This window comes from Leptopilina heterotoma, unplaced genomic scaffold, assembly GCF_015476425.1.
Source record: "Leptopilina heterotoma isolate Lh14 unplaced genomic scaffold, ASM1547642v1 Lhet_121, whole genome shotgun sequence".
NCBI classification, from domain to species: Eukaryota; Metazoa; Arthropoda; class Insecta; order Hymenoptera; family Figitidae; genus Leptopilina; species Leptopilina heterotoma.
The window spans coordinates 1,514,009-1,539,172 of NW_025110839.1; the positions used below are offsets into that span (position 1 = coordinate 1,514,009).

At 21.5% G+C, this 25,164-nt stretch overlaps 2 protein-coding genes across 4 annotated transcripts in view; one reads left to right on the forward strand and one right to left on the reverse strand.

Moving 5' to 3' along the window:
• LOC122511657 overlaps nucleotides 1–19,222 on the reverse strand; it is a 39,197-nt gene extending 19,975 nt beyond the window's left edge. For all 3 annotated transcript variants that reach the window (XM_043627065.1, XM_043627072.1, XM_043627057.1), the window contains exon 1: nucleotides 19,090–19,222. The gene's annotated coding sequence lies outside the window, so the exon portion shown is untranslated. The remainder of the gene's footprint in view (nucleotides 1–19,089) is intronic.
• Nucleotides 562–24,452, forward strand: LOC122511633 (putative fatty acyl-CoA reductase CG5065). Its single transcript, XM_043627010.1, has 9 exons — nucleotides 562–700; nucleotides 9,717–9,919; nucleotides 10,001–10,198; nucleotides 10,939–11,135; nucleotides 14,555–14,664; nucleotides 18,645–18,843; nucleotides 19,036–19,275; nucleotides 22,540–22,797; nucleotides 23,483–24,452. Exons 1-9 carry the CDS (start codon nucleotides 694–696, stop codon nucleotides 23,643–23,645), a joined length of 1,575 nt encoding a protein of 524 aa, XP_043482945.1. The 5' UTR covers nucleotides 562–693; the 3' UTR covers nucleotides 23,646–24,452.
• Nucleotides 24,453–25,164: the final 712 nt, after the last annotated feature.

Consider the following 25,164-nt stretch of genomic DNA (forward strand, 5'->3'; position numbering starts at 1 on the left):
TTTTAAGAAAGATAGTAAAAAATTGCGCGAATTGTTGCTAGTTGTAGTAAATCGTTGAGTCAAAAATAGCTTTTTGTGCACAAAATAGTCCCTGTTGACGTTAGTAATTAATAAATTAGAAAAAAATTCTTGAAAATCATCTTGTAAATCAGGTTCTTTAATTAATGTTTTTTTTCAAGTCAAGCATTCTTCTTAAATTTAACAAACTGTTCAATGAATGTAATAAAGATTCATTAAATCTTTTTTTTATTATAATTGGATTACGCAAGTCATGAAATGTCTAGTATACAAAAAAGTGAAGAATAAACCGTATTTGAGAAGAATATGCAAATTTTTTTCTCATTTAAACGAAACGAGTATATAAATAATGATACTTTGTGATGGAAAATTTTGTTTATTTATATATAGACTATTTAAAGTTGATTAAATTGATTGAGAGTCGATCATTCATGTTATGAAAAGAGAAGGTGAAATCAAAATCAAAATAAAGAATTAAAAAACAAGATTGAAAGTAAAAGGGGGGAGGTACTACTGTACTCGTGTTTTACTAACTCCGCACGGACTACTTTTAGAGCTCAGTAAGTTAGTGCTCACAGTTCAGTGAGTGTGCATAACCGTTTTCTAAAACTTGGATCCTTGACTTGGACGGTCATTAAGAAACGCAAGGATATTAATTTAACCGTGTCTTCGGAAATGACAGGCATGTAATTTTTATCCTTATAGTTTCACGCTCTATTGTCATTCACATTACATCCCAAAAACAGGAAATCAAAACAGTGGACATCAAAAGAAAAAAAATTACAAACATAAACAAAACATTGCAAAAGAATATCAAAATAAATATCTATATCTTCTAAGTTAATGGAAAATTTTAAAAGAATTTTAACTAAATTTTTTGGAAATAATTAAATTATCCAGAAGTATTTTATTTAAATTTTTCAAAATAATAAATAATAGTAATTCATTTTCTCTAATATAAAAATGTTTACTAAATTTGAATTAGTGACTGACTTTTTGCTATTGAACAAATAAATGATACTAATAAATAGTAATTTATTAGTTAAATTAACTATTAGTAATTAGTGAAATTTATTGATTAAAAGGCAAAAAATCTATTCAAAGAATTTTATTGAATTTTCGAAAATAATTGAATCATATTAAAAATAATTGATTTACTGTAAAGTATTTTATTATTTATGAAAATAATTGAATTCTTGCGAATACTTTTTAAAACATTTTTTTTAAGTAATTGAATTTTTACTTAGAATTGTTTAAAAAATTTTTAAATAATTTAATTCTCTCAAAGGAATTTTATTAAGATTGGTTTAAAAATAAGTCAATTCTTATAAAGAATTGAATTGTAACAGAATGTTTTAAAATGTAATTAATTCCTGAAATTTTATAAAAATTGTATAATTAAAATAATTAAAATCCAGTTGAAGATTTTATTATTTATAAAAATAATTGAACTCTTCCTAAAAATTTTATAAAATTAATTGAAATCTTGTTGAAGATTTTATTATTTATAAAAATAGTTAAATTCTTGCAAAGAATTTTATCAAATTTTCAAAAATAATTTAATCGTATTGAAAATAATTGAATTCCTGTGAAAAATTTTATTAAAAATAACTGAACTTTAGCTACAAATTTTTATTACAATTTTTGAAAATAATCGAATTCTTACGAAAAGAAGGTTTTTATTTATTTTTTTTTTTTAGAAATAATTGAATTTTTTCAAGAAATGTTATTAAAATTGTATTAATAAATAAAAAATAATTGAATTCTCACTAAAAATGTTATTATTTACAAAAGTAATTGAATTTCCTCTGAAAATTTTATTATTTATGAAAATTATTGATGTCTTGCGAAAAATTTTATTTAATTTTGTAACAATTTTTTTTAGAAATTTTAATTGAAATTGTATTAAAAATAAAATAAATGATTGAATTTCTCAGTAGAATTATATTAAAATTCTTTAACATAATTAAATTTATTATTTTGAATAATTTTATTATAGAAAAAATTCTTTTTTAAATTCTTTTATTTATATTCAAAATTACTGTTGAAAATAATAAATAATAATAATTAATTAGCTAATTACTGAATCAGTGAATTATTAATAATAAATAAAAGTTTCATTGTATATTAAATATATACACAGATATATAGTTTTATATCATCAGAAAAAACATATAAATAACATGTGTGAGGCAACAAAAATTTAATGACCTGAGTGCGCGATTTTCTATAAGAGAAATATGTTGAAGTTAATGTTTTAGAAGAAAAAAGTTTACAAAGTGCGGTAATTGATTGAAAGTCCGTAAAGGAACTACTGTTTTTCGTCTTTTTCTTTTTCATTTTCTTTTTTTTTTTTTACTAGTCACTATGTTGTGTAAGTTTGATTTACTCGCGTTGAACCTATATCAAATCCTTTTCGCACATCTAATACGTTTAGTTTTACGAGTTAGACTTGTCATTTCACATTCTCGATAATATTACAAGAGAGTTTCTTATTAACATAAATCTGCCTTATGAAATTAAATCGTATCAAGTTAATTACGTTCAATTTCTTTTAAGAAAAAAAAAAACACTTCCGTACTTCCATAATATTAAATAAAAAAAAAGGAAAAGAAAATTTCACTAGTCATATTTTAGTCTTTTTGATATTGTTTTTCAAAAAAAGGAAAAAGAAAATTTAACTTAGTAATATTTTTGAATTATTACTATTTTTTCGAAAAAAGAATATTTTACTCCGAAATATTTATGTATTTTTACTATTTTTTTGTCGAAAAAAGAACATTTCACTCAGTAATACTTTAGGATTTTTACTACCGTTCTTCAAAAAAGTTCAAAAATTCGTTAATTAATAAAAAAATAAGAAGCAAAAAGTAACTGACTGAAAAAAAATTTAATTGTGTATTTCCCTGATTTCCAAAGAGAATATTAACTTCTTTCCTCATCCTGGTAATAAGTTCAATTCTAAATTCTTGTTAAATTCAATTATTTTCCAAATTTTCAATTACAATTCGTCAAAAATACGATTTTTGAAAATAAGTTTTAAAAGTAAAAAAATGAAGTTCATGCCAATTGAATTTAATAAAATTTCCAATTATTTCAATTTTTGAAAATTATTTTACGGACTTCAATTATCATCAAAAAAAAATTTTAATTACAATTTTTCAAAAACATAATTCTTTTAAATATCTACATTAAATCATTTAAAAATTCCATAATTTTTGTTTAACAAATATTTAAAAACTTATTAGGTATTTAAATACAAAAACTTTTGTAAAATTTTAATTATTTTCCAAATTTTTAGTTACAATTTTTCAAAAAATACAAAAATACGTAAAAAATAATTTTTTAAATCGAGAAAATATAATTGTTTGAAATATAAAATTTATTTCAATAAAATTTAAGAAAATTTCTTGTTTTTTCAATTTTTAAAAATTATTTTCGAAAATTCAAATATTTTTCAAAAATTTTAATTACGATTTTTTAAAAACTATTTTTTCAGAATTTCCTAATAAAATTTGTCAAATTTGACTAATTTTTGTTTAATAAATATTTAAATACTTATTGTTGTTCAATTGTCACCAAGGAATTATAATTTCAAAATACTTTCAATGTAAAACTTGCTTTTAAAATTTAAGTAAAATTAGAATTGCAATTCTTGAAATATTTTCTAAAATTAAAACTGAAATTCTTTTTCAAATCAATTCTTATCAAAAATTTGTATGAGAATTGAATTATTTACATATAATATATACGAAAATAAGTAATTGATTATTTCTAAAAATTGCAATTGAATTTGTTTCAAAAGAATTTGTGAAAAATATTAAAAAATTGAAAAAATTTTGCACCTCGATTATCCGTACTTTTTCTTTATACCTGGAACCCAAATTCAATATTTTTGTTTATTATTATTCAAAAATTTTAATAACATTTTTTTCAAGAATTTCATTACTCTCATAATAAATATAATTTATTTATTTTAATATAAATTCAATTATTTTCGACAATTTTGATGAAATTCTTTTAAAAAAATCATTATTTTCAAAACTTTTAATCAAATTTCTTCAAAAAATTCAATTATTTTCAAAAATGCAGATAAAATTCTTCGAAACAATTCAATTATTTTTATAAATTGTAAAATACTCAGCAAGAATTCCAAAATTTTCATAAATAATAAAATTCTTCTCAAGATTAAAATATTTTCATAAATAATAAAATTCTTTAAAGGAATTCAATTATTTTCATAAATAATAAAATGTTTCGGAAGAATTCAATTACTTTCAATACAATTTTAATAAAATTTCTCGAAAGAATACAATTATTTTTAAAAATATAAATTTAAATTCAATTATTTTAAAAAGTTTTAATAAAAATTCAATTATTTTCATCAATTCTTATAAGATTCTTCAAAACAATTCAATTATTTTTATAAATTGTAAAATCCTCTGCAAGAATTCAATTATTTTTGTAAATAATAAAATTCTTCTGAAAAATACAATTATTTTCAATACAATTTTAATAACTAGGAAAAAATTCAATTATTTTCAAGATAATTTTAATAAAATTTCTCTAACAGGTTCAATTATTTTTAAGAATTGTAATAAAATTTTTGTAAACAATTCAATTGTTCTCAAAAGTCTTTAATAAAATTCTTTGTAAATTTCAATTATTTTCAAAATTTACAATTAAAATTATTTTAAAAAATTACATTATTTTTACGAAATTTAATGAAATTCTTAAAAAAAAATGTAATTATTTACAAAAACTCTAATAAAATTGTATATAAGAATTTAATTTTCTATGAATAATTTTGTTATAATTTAATAGGAAAATTATTAGTTTCAATTAATAATAAATTATTATTTATAATAATTATTATTATTTTAAAAACTTAAAAGAAAATCTTAATAAAACTCAATTACTTTCAAAATTTTCAGTAAAAATTATTTTAAAAAATATGGAGTTCCATTGCTTTCAAGAAAATTGAAATAAACTCTTCAAAACAATTCAATTATTTTAAAGAATTTTAATAAAAATCTTGCCATGAATGAAATTATTTTCAATACAATTTTAATTATATTTTCTCGAAAGAATTCAATTATTGAAAAAATTGTTGATAAAATTGTTGAAATTAATTCAATTATTTTCAAATTTTTTGATAAATATTTTGCAAGAATTCAATAATTTTCAGTACAGTAGGTAATTTAAAAATTTTTTAAATTTAAAAAGGAAAATTATTTAAAAAGTTTGGAAAGAAAAAAGCAAACAACTAACTTCAAACTGCGAACAGATTACGTAAATACAACTCGATTATTAATATAGATTTGTAAAACAAACAAAAAAAGATTTACTCTAATTGTCAATTTTTTTCTTCTTCTTTTTAGAAATTATGAAAAACGGACAATTTCTTAAAATCTTGATTGTTCTACTATATAGTTTGCATAAAAATAAAGTCGTTTGACCATGACCGTTCTCAACTTTCACACAGATGCGATAAATGTCTCACACACAATATTCAAATGCATGTTACTCACAGATTATAGCTCTGAATGAAAGTAGAGAATATTAAAGTCTTTATTACTATTACTACTGTCCACTTTTTTTCCATCACTTATACTTAAATTATTAATTTTCTATTAATAGCACAATAGAAAAATTTATCCAGACAATAGAAATCATTGAGTTTTGAGATATAAATTTCCAGACAGTAATTTCTTATTACTATAATTATTATACTTTAGTAATTGAAAAGGAGAATAGAAAAAAAATTTCCAATTGTTCTCTATGAAGGAAAAAATTTCAAAAGAAAAAAAAACAGTTTGAGCAAAAAAATATTTTTTCTCTAAAGTAAAAAATTAATAACATAAAAGAAAATAAATAAATAAATTGTTTTTTCGTCGAGTTCTCTACGAAAGGAAAAAATTGAGAACAAAAACAGTTTGAACAAAAAAAATATTTTCTTTTTCCAAAAATAAAAAAATAAAAAAATAAAGAAATAAATAAATCGTTTTTCTTTTGGCAATAAATTATGAATTCAGAACTCAACTGACAGAATTGAGTAATTGTGTAAATTATATAGTATATGAGGGAGAAAAAAAATTACAGACGAATTACTTCATTTAGATGGCGAGATAAAATATATACTAATTATTGTTATCGAATTATAGAAATTAAAGCGTCCCTTTTGTAGTAATGAAAAATAGTGCAACAAGTGCAAACTTCCATTTACTGTAATCAGCCTTTCACCGATTTCTACACTGGATGGAATGAAGTTATATATATAGTTTGACCATTCTTATACAACACCTTGTCCCAGGAGAAATACACATATAGTAAATAACTGCACTACCTCTGCACATCAGAAGCGGTCACTTCGAAATAAACTCGTTCTTCGATGGAAAATTTACACAATTTTAAAATATATACGTCTATATAGTTAAGAGAAACGATCGAAACTTCAATTTTGCTTCACTAATATTTAGGCGACGAATCGTATGCGACTTTTTTTCGACTTTTTCCGATTATTTTTGAAGAAAGGCGAATTTATTCGAATTATTTCCCAACGACGGCGAAATTTTTCGACTCTATTATTTTTTAAAAAAATGCGGATTTATTTTTAAAAAATGCGACCATTCCCACTTTTCTTTCAAATACTGTAATAAAATAATTGTAATTTAATTTTATATACCTAAACAAAATAAATAATATAAAAAAATAATTTATGTTTGGAAACAAAACTTACAATTTAATTTGGAAATGACTCTAAAAATGATTATAGATACACTAAAAAATGTTTCTAATACATTTATTTCTGAATATCCTCACAATTAGTAAAATTATTCGAAACATTAATATAATTTATTTTTTTTAAATAAATAATTAATCATTAATTCATTATTAATTTACTATTTTTCCACAGAAATGAAAATTTTTAAAAATATCTAATTTTAAAACCTGAAATTCAACTATCTATAATATTTATAAACATTGCAAAAGTAACTCTTTCAAAATTTATTTCAGTAAATTTCACAACATTTATGCCATCAACAATTGAAAAAAAAATTGTTAACAAATATGTTTCATTGAAATAATTAATCAATAAAGTATGAATAACATTTTTTAAGGAAAAATTTATAAAAATATTAAAAATGTAAATAGAAAAAAATTTTCTTCTAAATGATTGATTATATTCTCAATAGGAAATTATAGATTTTGAAAAAAATTTCAAATTTTAAATCTTTTGAAATGAAATATTTTATAAGAATTGCTATTTCAATTTTTCGAAAATAATTGAATTTCTGCGAAGAATTTTATTTTTTATTAATGTAATTGAATCCGTGTGAAGAATTTTATTAAAAGTATTGAAAATTATTGAATTTCTCCGAAGAATTCTATTATTTATCAAAATAATTGAATTTCTCCGAAGAATTCTATTATTTATCAAAATAATTGAATTCCTGTCTAAATGGTTGATTATAAACATTATAAATTTCACCAACGTTAAAATTTTATTTTTTTTTCAATTATTAAGAAACAATTATTCTCTAAATAAGTTCCAGTTCAGTTAAATAATAATTTCAATATTTCAAAAATATTTTCAATGCTTTTAATATTTTTAAAAGTCTTCAAAAAATTGATTAGTTTTTTAAATTGTTCTAAAATTCTCTTAAAAAATTTAATTACTTTCAAAAAATTTAAAAAAAAACTAATTTCTGGAATTTTTGTAATTATAATTTTTTTTTAAAAATACTTAATTTCAATTAATAAAAAATTGAATTTTTGTATTAAAATACTTGAATTCCTTTCATAAATTTTATTAAAATACTTAAAAAATAATTATACCTCTGCAAATAATTTTATTATTTAAGAAAATAATTGAATTCCTGCTAAGAATATTATTATTTATGAAATTATTAAAAATAAATAATTGATTTAGAGAAGAATTTTAGTTAAAAATTCTCAAAAATAATTGAAATATAAACACAGTAAAAATTATTACAAATAATTCAATTTCAAAATGTTTCGAAAATTGAAACTTTTGCAAATTTGTTTTTTTTTTAGTTTTAATTAGAAATTGTACAGAATTTAGTGTTTTGAAGAATTCAATTCAATTTTTCTTAATTAGTTACATTTTTGAATAAATATTATTTAATTTAAAAAACTTTCGAAAATTAAAAATTTTGTAATATTAAGTTGAAAACAATTTAATTTTAGACGAATTTTAAGTAAATCTTTTCATTTAATTACTTAAACTCTTGAAAAAACATTGTCAAAATTATTGACTTGTTTTTAAATTTATTTATAGGACTAATTGATTTAGAGAAGAAGTTTAGTTAAAAATTCGAAAAAATAATTGAATTTTGAAAATAATTAAATTTACGAAGGTTTAAAATTGAAATTTAAAAATTCGTAATTCCAGTGAAAAAGTAAATAAGTAGGGGAACATAGTCTAGGTCGGCCACCTTTTTGACTTTTGTTTATAACTTTTTTTTAAAAATGAATTTGGACAATTGAAGTATATGGTTGGAAAGTCCTGTTTAATAGGAACATCTTTTCTGTACAAAGTAAATTGATTGGTTTTAAAATGAAAAAGTTATAAAGATTTAAAAAAAAAAAAAATTTGTAGTCTAGGTTGGCCATTACAGTCAAGGTCGGCCATGTTTAAAATTCAAAGGGCATTAATCGTTAAAAAATAAAATAACATGTTTGAAGTTACGGAAAATTGATTCTTTATTGTTTACAGTTTGTAACTTAATGAAATAACAAAATAATAACAATAAACAATATAAAAAAATAAATATAAATAAAAAAAAATTTTTCACTGAAACATTAATAAAATTAAATAAAAATATTAATAAGATGATCAATTATATTATGAGTTATACAGAATTGCAGTTTCTGCAAATGAAGTAGCTCATCCTCATCTTTGCGCATTTTAAACACATAGTGGCCGACCTTGACAGTAAGTAACATTACCGAATTGTTGTAACCATAAAGAAATACGTTTCGGGATTCGATTTTTCACTTTGTTTTTCTTTCAACCATGAGTCCCACAAATTTTCTGCATACTTGCCTTGACGATTCAATTTGTTTTTTATCTTTTATTAATGGTTTTTCACATTATGCACAAAACTTTTTTTGAGCTTTTTTTGTACCAACGTCACAGAAAAAACAATTTTCGATTCTCCGAAAATGTAATTGAACAAAAAGTTAGGTTACACTAAGACAAGCTTCGACAAGCATGCGCGTAGGTGGCGCTAGTGAACTTGTCCAAAAAATCGCGATGGCCTACCTAGACAGTAGACCAACCTTGACTACATTCCCCTATTTAAATATTCATTTAACAAAATTACTGAAGTTATAATTGAATAACTAAATTTAGAAATCAGTGAGAAATAAAATGAAGTTTGAGAAATAAAAAATGAAATTTTTGTGACAACACTGATTGAAATAAACGACTTTTTTGATTTTTTATGTCTTTAATCGTCAAAAGCAACTTTTTTTGCTGCTTAAGGTCAATCCGAGGTCTGCTAATTAAAAAGTGATCATCCGTTCAGCATAAAAATCTTCCTTTCTTTCGTAACAACCATTTAGCAATCATTTGAAATAATTTGCCTGCAAAAAAGAAAGAAAAAGTTAATTTTTTTTCGCATTTCTTGAATCCCACAATAAAATTATATTATAATATATTTATGTTGCAGATAAAATGGACGAACTGAGTGATATACAAAACTTTTATAAGGGAAAAACAATTTTCATTACCGGTGGTACGGGGCTCATGGGAAAAGTACTGGTTGAAAAGTTACTTTATAGTTGTAGTGATCTTAATAAAATTTATTTATTATTGAGACCAAAGAGAGGCAGAAGTGCTGAATTGCGAATAAATGAAATGTTCAAATTACCTGTAAGTTAGATATTGAAGAAATAAGAAAACTTTTTTTAAAATTACAAATTCATCAAAAGAATATATTCTTTCTTTCGTCAGATGTTTAATAGAATTCGAAAGCAAAAACCAAATGTCATCAAGAAAGTAATACCACTACAAGGCGATGTGATGCAGGAAAATTTTGGTTTAAATGACGAGCAAATTGAAACTGTTCGAGAAGAAGTTCAAATTATATTTCATTTTGCGGCTACACTCAGATTGGAGGCAAAATTGAAGGACGCCATCGAAATGAATACGGTGAACTATTTTTTTTCTTGTCTCAGTAAATGGAAAACTAAATTTACCGCTTGACAGAAGAAGAAAAACCAAACAGACAAAAAGAAAAAAAACGAAACAGACAGAAACGAAAAAAAAACAAAACAAAAAGAAAAAAAGACAAGAAAAGAAAGAAAACATGACGAAGAGGAAAAATACAAAACGAAAAGACAAAAAAACGAAAAGCGAAAACAAAACAAAAAGAAAAAACACAAAACAATAAAAATTAAAAAATTAAAATAAAAAGAAAGAATAAAACAAAAATTGTAAAAAATTAGATAAATAGAAACAAAAATAATGAAAGATAAATAACAAAACTAATAATAAACAGTAGTAAAAACAAAACACACAAAACTAATAATAAACAGAAATAAAAAACTAAACACGCAAAACTAATAATAACCAGAATTAACAACAAAACACACAAAACTAATAATAAACAAAAATAAAAAACAAAACACACAAAACTAATAATAAACAGAAATAAAAAACAAAATAACCAGTAATTAATGCAGAAATAAAATTAAAACAACTAATGAACAGAAATAACAAAAAAAAGTAATAATTACCAGAAATAAAAAACAAAACAAACAAAACTAATAAGAGAAATAAAAAATAAAAAAAATGAAATGAAAAAAAATTAGAGTAATTGAAAATCGAATTCAGATATAATTTGATTCTCTAATATAGAAATCTGAAGGAGATTCCGTTTCGTTTTCAAGGTAGGAACCAAAAGGATTCTCGAGTTGAGCAAAGGGATCAGGAATCTCGTGGCTTTTGTTCATTTGAGCACGGCATTTTGTCACGTGGATCAGGATGAGCTTGGAGAACGAGTCTACGATTCACCGGATGATCCACAGGACGTGATGCGCCTCATTCAATGGCTGGATGAAAGTGCTATTGATCTCATCACACCCAAGTACATAACCCATTATATTATCCCACAATATTCAAATATCTCCCTCGCTTTACTTTTTTTAAATCGATTATCTGAAATCAATTAATTCATTTTCATTTTAAATAATTAAATAGTTACTAAAATTAATTAATATTAAATAATAATTAGGATTAGTATTAGTAATTAATTATAAAATTAGATTATAAATAATAATTAGTTAATAGTATTAATTAATTAATAAAAATAAACAATTAATAATAATTAATTAATTATTTAAAAATAAACCGTTAATAATAATTAATTGATTATCAGTAATTAATAAATCCATATTTATTAATATTATCAGGCTTCGCACTCAATAAATAATTTTCAAAAAGTAACAAAAAGGAGCTTTAAGAATGAAAAAAGTATTAAAAAAAGTAGCAATCGAAAAATTAAATTTGGCGACTAAAAAAATCCTTTTAATCGATTTACAAAATTCACAAAAATTGGATTTTGTATTTTTCCTAAGTTCCAAAAATAATTTATTCACTTTTTATTTCATATACTGGTAATAACTTTAATTCTAAATTTTTTATGAAATTCAATTATTTTTAGTTAGAGTTCTTCAAAAATAGAATTATTTTTCAAAACAATTTTCAAAAGGGAAAAAATAAAATTCTTAAAATATAAAATTTATTTCAATTAAATATTTTGACGAGAATTTAACTATATTTAAAAAATTTTAATTACAATTTTTCAAAAGACTAATTTTTGTAGAATTTCTAAATTACATTATTCATAATTGAATAATTTTTGTTAAATAAATATTTAACCTACTTATCCTTATTTATTTTTCAACAAGAATTAAAATTATATTAGGTATATTATAATAATGGACATAATTTATCCTCACGTAAAGTTAGTGTTTTCTTGACTTGCAGTTTAAATTTTCATAAAAAATTTTTCCAATGGTTTTACATTGAAAGTATTTCGAAATTTTAAGCAATTAAAAAGCAATAAGTACCTATTTAAATATTTATTTCTCAAAAATGATTGAAATTTGAAAGATTTAATTTGTAAATTCTGAAAAAATTAGGTTTTTGAAAAATTCTGATAGGAATTTATTTAAAATAAAATTATTTATTTAAAATAAATTATTTAAAATAAATTTCAATTAAAATTTCAGAAAATAATTGAATATTTAAAGCGTTCTAGCATAAATTTTAGGAATTAATTATATTTTTAAAGGTTTTTAAATTAATTTCTTTGAAAATTTAAGGGAAGCAAAAGTATAAAAATATTTAAATTTTTATTTTAAAAAATTATTAATTACATTATTTTTTTTAAAATTCTTTAAGTTTTGAATAATTTAATTCAAAAATTCTAAAAAAAATAATTGAATGTTGGAAGAATTAAAGTTACAATTTTTAGAAATAATTAAATTTCATGAGGTTTTTCATTGAAATTAGGATGAAATTTTAATTCTTGTCGAAAATTAAATAAAAATAAGTTTTTAATTTTTTGTTTAACAAAAAGTATTGAAGTTTTTAATAATTTAATTCAGATATTCCGAAAAATTGTTTCTTGAAAAAAGTGTAATTAAAATTTTTTAAAAATATTTGTATTTCCAAAAATAATTTAAAAAAAATTGAAACAATTGCAAATTTTATCAAATTTCATTGAAATAAATTTAATATTTTAATAAATTTTATTTATTTACTTTAAAAAATTATTTTCAAGTATAATCGTATTTTTGAAGAATTCTAATTGCCAAATTTGGAAAATAATTGAATTTAAAAAAAATTTATAATAAACTTATTACTAGGAGTTTTCTAGTGGTAATCGAAAGATCAATTATTTAATTAAAAATATCTTACACTCAAGTTGCTGTTAGAAAAATCTTGCCGATTTTGTATACGAGTTGTTCAAATAATTAAATTTAAAGAAAAACTGTTAGAAAAATTATGTTTTCTAGAAAATGAAGAATTTTCATTGAATTTCAAAAAGCAAATCTTTTAAAGTAACAATGGCAAAGAAAATTTTACGCGCGCTTGTAGTTTTTCTAGTTTTTAATCATTTTAATGAAAATGTAATTTAATTCTTATAAACAAATTTCAACAAAATTTTTCACTTTTTTTAAAGAAGAATTTTATTAAAATTTTTGAGATTAACTATTTTATTTCAACTTTTAGCGGATTTAAAGTTGTGAAAATTCTGAATAAAAAGAAAAAAGTGTCACAAATCAAAAAAATGAATCGAAATAGTAATAAATAGTAAAAAAAAGTAGTAAATAGTAGGTTTTAGTAGATTTTAGTATTAATTTAAGTAAATTAAAATATTAATTAATAAAACCGTATTAATTAATATTATACTTAAATTGAATAATAATATTATTACTATTATTATTTGAATTTTCCCAGAATTTTTCACGAAACAATTACTATTATTATTATCAATTAATTAATAATAGTAGATCTAGGTAACTAAAAATAATTAATTAATTTCAGATAATGCAATTTATTCAGAATATAATACTTTATTATATATCAGAATAATTTTGAAAGCAACAAAAGGAAAAAAATCGTTAAATTCTTGCAATACGATCGCATGTTGAGAAAGATAAATTTCAAGAGATCAAAAATTGTAAAAAGAAATCTAACATAGTTTCGTACCTTTAGTTGTCAATAAATATAGAATGCAAATAAATTGTCATTTTATGTTCGTTGTCAAATAAAGATATGCGAAATCTTTGACTCCATACATTCTTGAGGTTTATTTTATGTTAAAGGCCTTGTGTGATTCTATAAATATTTAATATCTCATTTCACTATGGGAAGTGTTTGAGCGCCTAAAATTAGAAACAGGACTTTTTTCCGTTATTCAAATAATAGTTTAAGTTTTTTTCGAAAATAATTGAATTACTCAAAAGCAGTGAATGCCAAATTTTGCAATTATTTCAAAATATTATATGGGTGATTCTCCACTCAGTGGGAATTTTCGAGAAATTTTACATTTTTTTTTAAAGAAAATTAATTTTAAATTCTTTAAAAAAGAATTATCCAAAATAATTTTGGCAACTTTGTCGAAGATTTTAGATTTTAATGTAGTTGAAAATGTATCCAAACATTCCACTCAAAGAAATTAGAACTGAAAAGTCAAGAGACCCGAAAATTAATTTTTCTCACAAAAAGTTACATAATTTATCAAAGGAAAAAAAGAGCGAAAAAAAATCGTTTGGTAACCTAACGTGTCTTAAAGTGGAACGTATTTTTCACTGCTGTCTTGCTATGACACGCTTTTCCTACTTAGTTTCAAACTGACATGACACTGTAACTATAAATGTATTGCAATACAAAGTTTCTAGAGTTTAAAAAAAAATTCTCCACTTAGAATTAGAAAAAAATGTTGCTAATTTTCAGATCTTTCAAAATTACAAGTTAATTTCAATTAATTTCAAGGTTGCTGGAACCTCATCCGAATACATACACGTATTCGAAGCGTTTAGCAGAAAAACTTGTTGCCGACGAACATCCAAATTTGCCGATCGCAATTGCCAGACCATCAATTGGTAATTAACTTTTTTCTCCTCTCTAGTAATGAAAATGAAATTTTTTTTCTCTCTTAATTTACATACTACTTTTTATTTCTCTGAAAAATTTTTTAACTTTTATTTACCTTTTGAATTTATTCAATCATTTATTCAGTATTTGTATTTTTATAATGGACACTCGTGTCCATTAACAAATATCGTTTTACTTTTTAATAGAAACAATTTTTTGTTTTTTAAAAAATTCTGTTTATCAATATATGAAAAAGTAAAATTTAAATATATAAAATATTCTAAAGGAAATATTTACTTTTTCTTTCGTAATTTATTTTTAAATGTCCTTAAATTTAAAAAAAAACAAAACAAAAGTTTAATCCATTATATTTAACCCAAAGTCGTTACGGACACCTTTTAGAAAAATCAATTATAAATTGTAAAAATGATTTTCAATCAGTATACTGTTCTCAATATTTGTACAACTCACTTTTGACGATTATTTTCAACAACTATTTTTAACTATTTAACTTGAAATTTGAATTTTTGAGTTGCACTGAAAAGAGGTTATATTTTGACAGCTATAAAAATTTAATAAAATTGTACAGAAATAATATTTATAAATTTATATAAATTTTTTAAATTGATAATTCTGATAATTATGAAAATAATTGAAATTCTGCGAAGCATTTTAATATTTATTATCTATAAGTAATTCAATTCCTGTTAAAAGTTTTATTATTTGCAAAAATAATTGAATTCTTGAAAAGAATTCCATTAAAATTTTTAATTATTAACAATTTTTTGAATTACTGCAAATTAAAAATTGAATTTCAAATTCTCTGAGAAACAATAATTGAGCAAATAATTCAAGTCTTGCAAAGTAATTTGAAATTTATAAGACAATATTTATGAATTTCATAAGAAAAATTTATTATTTATAAATTTAAATGCATTACTGCTAAAAATTTTATTATCTATAAAAATAATTGGATTCTTGAGCAGAAATTTCATTAAAAAGTTTTAAAGATTATTGAATTCCTCCGAATTTAAACTTAAATTAAAATTTCTAGCAAATATATTGGGCATAATTGAATTTTTATGAAAGATGTAGTAATTTATAAAAATAATTAAATTCTTGCGAAGAATTTTATTATTTATGGAAATAATTGAATTTTTGAGAAGAATTTCATTATTTATGAAAATAATTGCATTCTTGTCAAGAATTTCAATACAATTTTTAAAAATAACCGAATTTCTGGAAAAAATTTTTTTATTTTTAAAATACCTAATTGAAATTCTTGTGAAGAAATTCATTAAAAGATTTTAAAATTATTGAATTTCTGTGAAGAATTCTATTATTTATGAAAGTAAATGAATTCTTTTGAAGAATTTCATTAAAATTATTGAAAACAATTGAATTTCTAAGAATTTAAGTTTTAATTAAATCTTTCCTGCGAATTTATTATGTCTATAATTGAATTTTTAACAAAATTTTTAGTATATTTATGAACTTAATCGAATTCTTGCGAAAAATTTTATTATTTATGAAAATAATTGAATTCCAGCGAAGAATTTTATTACCTTTGAAAATAATTTAATTCTTTTGAAGAATTTTATTAACATTTTTATAAATAATTGAATTTCTCTGAAGAATTTTATTATTTATCAAACTAATTGAATTTCTGCAAAGGATTTTATTATCTATGAAAATAATTGAATTTTTGTAAAGAATTTCATTAAAAGTATTGAAAACTATTGAATTCCTCAAAATTCAAAATTGAATTAAAATTTCGTGCGAATTTGTTGTGCAAATAATATAATTTTTGCGAAAAAATTTAGTATTTATGAATTTAATCGAATTTTTACGAAAAATGTTATTATTTACGAAAATAATTTAATTCGTGACAAGAATTTTATTATCTTTGAAAATAATTGAATTATTGTGAAGAATTTCATTAAAATTTTTATAAATAATTGAATTTCTTCAAAGAATTCTATTATTTACGAAAATAATTGAATTCCTACTAAAAATTTTATTATCTATGAAAATAATTGAATTATTTGTAAAGAATTTTATTTTAAAGTTTTAAAAATTATTGCATTTTTAAGAAAAATTTTAGTATTTATGAATTTAATCGAATTCTTGCAAAGAATTTTATTATTTAAGAAAATAATTCAATTCTTCTGAAGAATTTCATTAAAATTTCATTAAAACTATTAAATTCCTCAAAATTTAAATTTGAATTAAAATTTCGTGCAAATTTATTGTACAAATAATATAATTTTTACGAAAAAATTTAGAATTTTTGAATTTAATCGAATTTTTACAAAAAATTTTACTATTTATGAAAATAATTGAATTCCTGCCAAAAATTGTATTATGTTCGAAAATAATTGAATTATTGTGAAGAATTTCATTAAAATTTTTATAAATAATTGAATTTCTTCAAAGAATTTTATTATTTATCAAAATAATTGAATTCCAGCCAAAAACTTTATTATCTAGGTATAAAAATAATTTAATTCTTGTAAAGTTCGTTAAAATTTTTGAATTTCTTCAAAGTATTCTGTTATTTATATGGCAATAATTGAAGTTTTACGAAAAATTTTAGTATTTTTGAATTTAATCGAATTCCTGCGAAGAATTTTATTTTTTATACTTTATATGAAAACAATTGATTAATTTCGAAAAATTTTTATTATTTATATTTATATGAATACAATTGAATTTTTTCGAAAAATTTTATTAAAATAGTAAAATAAATAGTTTAGATGACTTTGAAAATATTCAGGCTGATCTTAACAGTCTACTTCAGTGGTCAATTGAAAATCAATTATTTCTAAATCTTAAAAAGTGTAGTGTAATATCATTTTCAAGACGTCAAACAGTAATTAATCATCAGTATAAGTTTGGTGATTCAATGCTTGTGAGAGTGGACAGGGTTCGTGACTTGGGATTGATCCTAGATTGTCAACTTAATTTTAATTATCATTTTGATGAAGCAATTAGTAATGCGGTTCGAACTCTTGGTTTCATAACTAGAAATTCTTCAAATTTTAGAAACTTGAATACACTTAAGGTCCTGTATTCTTCTTTAATAATGCCAATTATGCATTTCCTATCGGAAATTTGGTCACCTTATCGGGAGTATCAGATTTTACGATTTGAACGTGTATTGAACAGATATCTGCGATTTATTGCACGACAGCTTAATATACGTTATGATTTTTATTCGCATGATTATAATGATTTGAGACATCGGTTCCAGATACCAACTGTGACATCAAGATTTTTATATTCAGATTTACTGTTTCTGTATAAAATTGTTCATGGAATTGTTGATTGCCCCACTATCTTAGAAAAAATTAATTTTGCAATTCCTATTAAATCACCACGTAGGCAAAATTTATTTAAACTCCATTACCATAGGACTGACTACGGAGATAATTCTATTTTTACCAGAATATGTAAGGAGGCTAACGAATGTAGTGATGAATTAGATATTTTTAATAACTTAATATTAATATTTAAGGCATCGTTACGTAAATTTATTCTCACATATGATTATGATGCTGCAGCCTAGCACTATTGTTGTTCTTATATTTCAATAATTACTAGTACATCTGTACGAAAGGGCATTTATTTTTTGTAAGCCCGTTTATTACTTAAATAAATAAATAAATAAATAAAATTTTTGGAAAATAATTAAATTTTTTCGAGGAGTTTAGTAAATTGAAATTGTATTGTAAATAACTTGATCAAAAAATTAAAATTCTAAATTAATTTCAAGAAATTTTTGTAAATAATTTTCAAAAATGAATATTGAGTATAAAAATATTATTGTGTGGATATTGAAAATTATTTCTATATTATTTAAAAAATTATTCTAATAGCAGTCCGTCAACGACATTTGGTTAATTTTAATGGATTGATAAAAAAAATAAAAAATAAAATAAAAATCGTCTTGCAAGTAAAGTTTGATAAAAGAAAAAAAATTGTTCAGTGACACCGGCTTGGTCAGAACCTATGCCAGGATGGGTTGACAATTTAAATGGACCTGTTGGATTACTCGTCGGTGGCGGGAAAGGAGTTATTCGATCAATGCACTGTAATGCCAATTATCATGCGGAAGTAATTCCCGTCGACTTAGCTATTAACGCCTTAATTGGAATTTCTTTCAAGACAGCAGTCACCGTGGAAAAGTAAGTTTTTCGTAAGAAAAAATTAAAAAAAGAAAAAGAAAAGAGAGTCGAGAAAGTATGAAATAAAATTATGTCACGCACATACAAAAAGCGAACGTGAGCATAATAAATTCTTATATCAACGTTAAATAGAAGAAAAAAGGGTGTTGACAATATGATTAATAGTATTTACGATTAATTTCTATTTTACAGAGCAAAAAACATACCTGTTTATAATATAACACAAAGTGGAGTTTTGCCAATTACCTGGGGTGAAATTTTGCAGAAGGGCAAAAAAGTCGTCCATGAATATCCCTTCGAGGGTGCAATTTGGTATCCAGATGGTGACATTCGTGGCAGTAAATTTGTCCATAATCTTTTCATATTCTTCTTTCATCTTATTCCAGCGTATTTCATCGATTTCCTCATGTTTCTGTTTAGACAAAAAAGATTGTAAGTAAAATTCAAATTCATATACAAAAATGTATTTTTCTTTAAATTTAGTCTTCAAATAATTTCCAAAAAATGGTCTATTTGCTTTTATATCAAACCGTCTCCTTTTTTAAAAAACGAATATATTATTCCAAAAAATATTACAAAAAAAGGTCTCGGATCGACTTCAAGAGTAAAAAAAAACTCGTTTTAGTCAATTTAAATTTTAAAGTACAAAAAATAAAATCGAAAAAGTCGTTTATTCTATTCAGAGTCATGAAAAAAATTTGATTTTCCACTTCCCTGAGTTTTCCACTCATTTTCTTGAAAATTTTTCATTTTTTTCCTTGTCCCAAAAATAACTTTAATTTTAAGTTTTTGTTTTTCTAAAACTCAATTACTTTCAAATAAATTTTTTTAAAAATTTAACATTTCTCTTCAAAAAACTCGATTACTTTTAAAAATTGTAATAAAATTTTATAAATCATAAAATTTATTTCCATAATAAAAGTTTTATTACCTATTTCTAAAAATTACATCTGCAATTCTTCTAAAATTCAAGTATTTTCTAAAATTTTCAACTAAATTTATTTAAAGTTTAACGGTTTTTTTTAAAAATAAGTACGTTTATATATTATTAAATATTGTCAATTGAAATTTCAATGGAATTTTTAATTTGAAATCCTTTGAATTTTAATTATTTCCAAAAATTTGCTCCAAAATTTAATTATTTTCTACAATTTTTAATTAAAATTTTTCTCGAAATTAATTGTTTTGAAATAATTTTCAGAAATTAATTTGAGAATTTAATTATTTGAATACAAAATAACAAATTGTAATTCGTCGTGCTTTTTTAAAAAAGTTTTTCAAGATGAAAATTCAAGGACAATTAAAGTTTTTTCGATTATTTTCAAAGGACTCGAAAAATCTGAATTTTTGTAGCATTTTCTAGAAATTTAATATCTTTCTACTACTTTGGATAAAACTCTTCAACTTCCCGGATTTTTCTGAATTATTGCGACTCTATTATTGGAAAAATTCATAAAAAAAAGGAAAAAGAAGTCTAACTCAAAAATAAATTATGAAAAATATTTAAAAACTGAATTTTTTAAATTTGTTTTAATAAATTTTTTTTATAAGTTACTGTGATTTGTTTAAAATTATTTTCAAGATATCAATTTAATTATTTCTTCGCATTTTGAATTAAAATTCTTCTCTAAATCAATTATTTTCAATAATTTTTGAGAAAGTTCTTTGAGAATATTCAATTACGTAAAGAAAAATATTCAAAACTTCAACTAATTTCCAGAGAATTTGAAATAGAATTTTTAATTAAAACTAGAGATAATTTAAATATTCAAAAATTTCATTTTAAAACATTTTGGGGAATTGTTTTTAAATAATAATTTTATGTCTTGTTCTTCAAGAATTGAATTGTTTCAAATATCTCAAATTTTTTATAAATTCTGTAAATTTAACATTTTCCCAGTATCTACTTTTGATAAAATTCAGAGACAAAAAATATTTTAATTCATTCTAAAAATAATTAGATATAAAAAAATGCTTGAAATACATTTGTTTTTAAGTATATCTTTAATTGTAAAATTATTTGAAACATCAACAGTTTTATTTTTTCAATAAATATTTAAACATTATTATTATTTTTCCCTAGGAATTTAGATTTTGAAAAAATTTCAAACTTCAAATCCTTTAAAATAGAATATTTTAAAAAAGAAAATGCTGTTTTAATTTTTCAAAAATTATTGAAATTCTGCTGAGAATTCTATTCTTTATGAATATAAGTGAATTTTTGTAAAGAATTTCATTCAAAGATTTGAAAATAATTGAATTTTTCTGAATTTAAAATTCCTGCGAAATTATTGTGCAAATAATGGAATTTTTAAGAAAAAATTTTAGTATTTATGAATTTATTTGAATTGTTTATCGAAAAATTTTTTTTAATAAAATGATTGAATTCCCACAAAGAATTTTATTATCTATGAAAATAATTTAATTCTTGTAAAGAATTTCACTAAAAGTATTAAAAATTATTGAATTTTTCCGAAGATTTCTATTATTTATAAAAATAATTGAATTTCTGCAAACAATTTTTTTATCTATGAAAATAATTGAATTCTTGTGAAGAATTGCACTAAAAGTATTAAAAATTATTGAATATCTCCGAAGATTTATATTAGTTATCGAAATAATTGAATTTCTGCAAAGGATTTTATTATCTATGAAAATAATTGAATTTTTGAAAATAATTTTATTAAAAGTACTGAAAATTATTGAATTACACCGAATTTAAATTGGAATTCAAAAATCCTGCGAAATTTCTTGTGCAAATAATTGAATTTTTTCGACAAATTTTAGTATTTATGAATTTAATTTAATTTTTTTGGGAAAAATAATTTTTTTTTATGAAAATAATTGAATTTTTACAAAGAATTTTATTATCTGTGAAAATAATTAAATTTTTGTAAAGAATTTAATTAAAATTTTAAGAAATAATTCAATTTCTTAAGGGCATTTGAACCATGATGACGTCACAGATTTAAAACTAATGCTTTGCACAAACTGTGACGTCATCAAGGTTCAAATCCCCTTAAGAGAATTCTATCATTTATGAAAACAATTGAATCTCGTGCGAAGAATTTTATGAAATTTTTTTCAAATATTTGAATTGTTTTTAATTTTGATTAATTTTAAAGGGAGCGTTCACAAATGATGTCACGCTTTTGGGGGTAGGGTCTTACTAAACGTGACACAATGTATTTTTCTCATATGAAATTGCAAAAATTGCGTGACAGCAGAGGGGGGGGGGGGGGGTGAAAATCTTCAAAAATTGCGTGACATCATTTGTGAACGCTCCCAAATCTATAAAATTCAATTATTGTTAGTAATATGAATAGAAAGAATTCAAAATTAAGTTGCATTTTATACCAAAAAAAGTGGTATTTTTTTGTAATATTTTGAAGAAAAGTCGAAAAAATCCAATTTTTTGAAGATGAGTCGATAAAAGTCGCGCCTTTTTTGAAAATAGTCGAAGAAAACTCCAAAAGCCACACTATTCGAGGCCTGGAAAAAATTAAAGTAATATTATTAAAAATTGTCGGTTTATTGTATCAATAAATAGTAAAAATATAATATTTTTATTTATTTCCCTCTTATTTATTTTATTATATTTTAATAAAAATATAATATATCTAGATACATAAGTATATTATATTTTTATCTATTTCTCCATAAATGATATGTATAATAATATAAAGGATTTCGTAGCATGGTGAGAATACAAAAGCGAATTTCGGATGGACTTGAAGTATTACAATACTTTACTACTAGAGAATGGGTTTTTCACAATACAAATCTTCTCATACTGTGGGGCGATATGAGTCCAAAGGACAAGGTGCTATTTCCGATAGATTTTCTGACAATAGACGAAATGGAATATATAAAACACGTTGTCCTTGGGGCAAGACAATATTGCATGAAGGAAAATTTGTCATCATTGCCGAGAGCTCGACTGCATCAAAAAATGTAAGCCATCATTTACAATATAATAAAGGATAAAGAAAAGAATCTTCCCTCAATCAAAACAGAAATAAAATAAAAATGAAGAGAAATAAAATCTAAATAAACCAGAAAAATAAATATTTTTCGAATGATATATTTCTCGAAAATATTTTTCACCAAGAATATATTTTTCGAAAAGAATACTTTCTGAATAATATATTTCTCGAAAAGAAATATTTTTGGAAAAATGTTCATTTTTCGAAACCAATATTTTTTGAATAATATATTTTTAGAAAAATATACTTTCCGAATAATATATTTCTCGAAAAATATTTGTATCGAAGAATATATTTTTCAAAAAGAATTCTAAAAACAAATATTTTTCGAATAATATAATCTTCGAAAAATATAATTTCCAAATAATATATTTCTCAAAAAATATTTTTTTCGAAAAGAATACTTTCCAAATAATATAATTAAATTTTTCAAATAGTTTATTCGAAAAAAATAATTTAACTTGTAAGAAAAAAAAATAGTTGGAAAAATATATTTAAAAAAAAACTCCAATTTGTATGAAAAATAAATAGTTCGAAAAATAGGTTTCGAAAAATTTATTGTTAGTTACAATTTTTTGAGTAAAATATTTATTAATCATCATTGAATGCAATAAAGTATTTGAATAATAATGTAAATAATTTAAATTTTTCAGGCTTTACGTAATCCATTTAATTGCCGTCTACTCGTTCTATTTTGGAATTCTTTACTACATGTACAAATATTTTGACATAGTGCGAATTACTTTGGATTTTCTCACGGAAAAAATGAAATTCATCCCAGTTATTGGACATTTGGTGACTAAATTTCATCCATAAGGAAATTTTTTTTCAATAAGAATTTTCAACAAGTTTTCTAAAATTTTCCAAAAATTGAAATAATTTTTCTAAATTATTTTAAAATTATTAATATAAATTGTAAATTCTAAAAATTGTACGAAAGGAAAATTGTATTTCTATTCGATTAATTAGATAGCAATTATCATATGACAATATATACTTTTTTTCAATGGTTTCGAATTATTGTTAAGTGTGGGAATTATTCTAATATATAAGCAAACAATTAATAAGTAGTGTTATGAAATAGTAATTAAATATATTAGCCTACGTTTTTATTGATTATCGTTAAAATAAATTCATGGCAGATACTCCTAAAAATAGATGGCCTATAACAGCTTTAATCTTTTTTTTACACTTTATATTAAACATACACTTAGGTGTTTGTATTTTTAGGAGTATTTGCATTTCACTCAGAAAAAAATACTTCATAGATTAGAAGAAATTTAGTTGTGAAAGAATTATTTTTATATTTTATATAGATATTTAATTGGAAGTTTAATTAAATATTTCATATATTATACAGGGTTGCCAGAAGAATTTGATTTTCTTTCAATTCCAGAAAGAAAATTATAACTTTTTCCCTTATCAGTATTTAAAAAAAAAAATTCAATACGAGTTCGATTAGTAATAAAAAGATCGAGGCAAAAACATTTATGATTTAAAACTTTAAGGGTGTCTATCAACATATTTTAAAAATTAAATTATTTACTGTAGCGAATTTTCATGTCAAAAACTTCAGAAAAATTCATTTTTTTGTGTAGAATTTTAGAAAATTGCAATTATTCGAAAAAAATTTAAGCATTTTAAAAAATAGAACAAAAATATTTTAAAGACCAAATTTTTCAGAATTTAAAATAAAACCTTTCGAAATTTCAATTTTTTCAGTTTTAAATTTAAACATATGCCTAAAATATAATTATTAATATTATTTATTATTTTTTGTTTAATTTTCAATTCAAAAACTCTTTTTCTAAAAAAAATTATTTTTTCAAAAATAAACATTATTTTTCAATTTTCGCAAAAATTACCATTTTCATTAATTTTTAATAATTTTCATTAGAAAGCTAAAGTTTTTTCGAATAATTAATGTAAATTTTAAAAAAGAGACAACAATGGGTTTTCAAGAAAATAAAACAAAACAACTTTTTAATCACTTTTTATTTATTTTATTTAAAATCCATTGTTTACTGGAAAAAATCTCAGCTTTCCGATAAAAATGATTTAAAAAATTAACAAAAGATGTAGTTTTTGTAAAAATTGAAAAATAAGGTATATTTTTGAAAAATAAGGTTTATTTTTGAAAAATAGGGATTAAAAAAAGTTAATTAGCTTCGGAGAAAATGAAAAATTAAGAAAAGCATGCAAAATCAATATTTTTTTATAAATATCTAACAGAAAACTGAAAGTAATCTCTTCTATTAAGAGTAACTTTTTTCATAATTATATTAGCTTTTAGAAAAAAAATTGAGAAAATTTTTATTCTTTTTCTTTCTTACGC

What these genes read in the sequence shown, in the direction of transcription:
- LOC122511633 (XM_043627010.1), top strand. An exon ending in ACAGCAGTCACCGTGGAAAA is followed by an intron (nt 18,844 to 19,035) that starts GTAAGTTTTTCG and finishes TCTATTTTACAG; the next exon opens with AGCAAAAAACATACCTGTTT. An exon ending in CTGTTTAGACAAAAAAGATT is followed by an intron (nt 19,276 to 22,539) that starts GTAAGTAAAATT and finishes AGGATTTCGTAG; the next exon opens with CATGGTGAGAATACAAAAGC.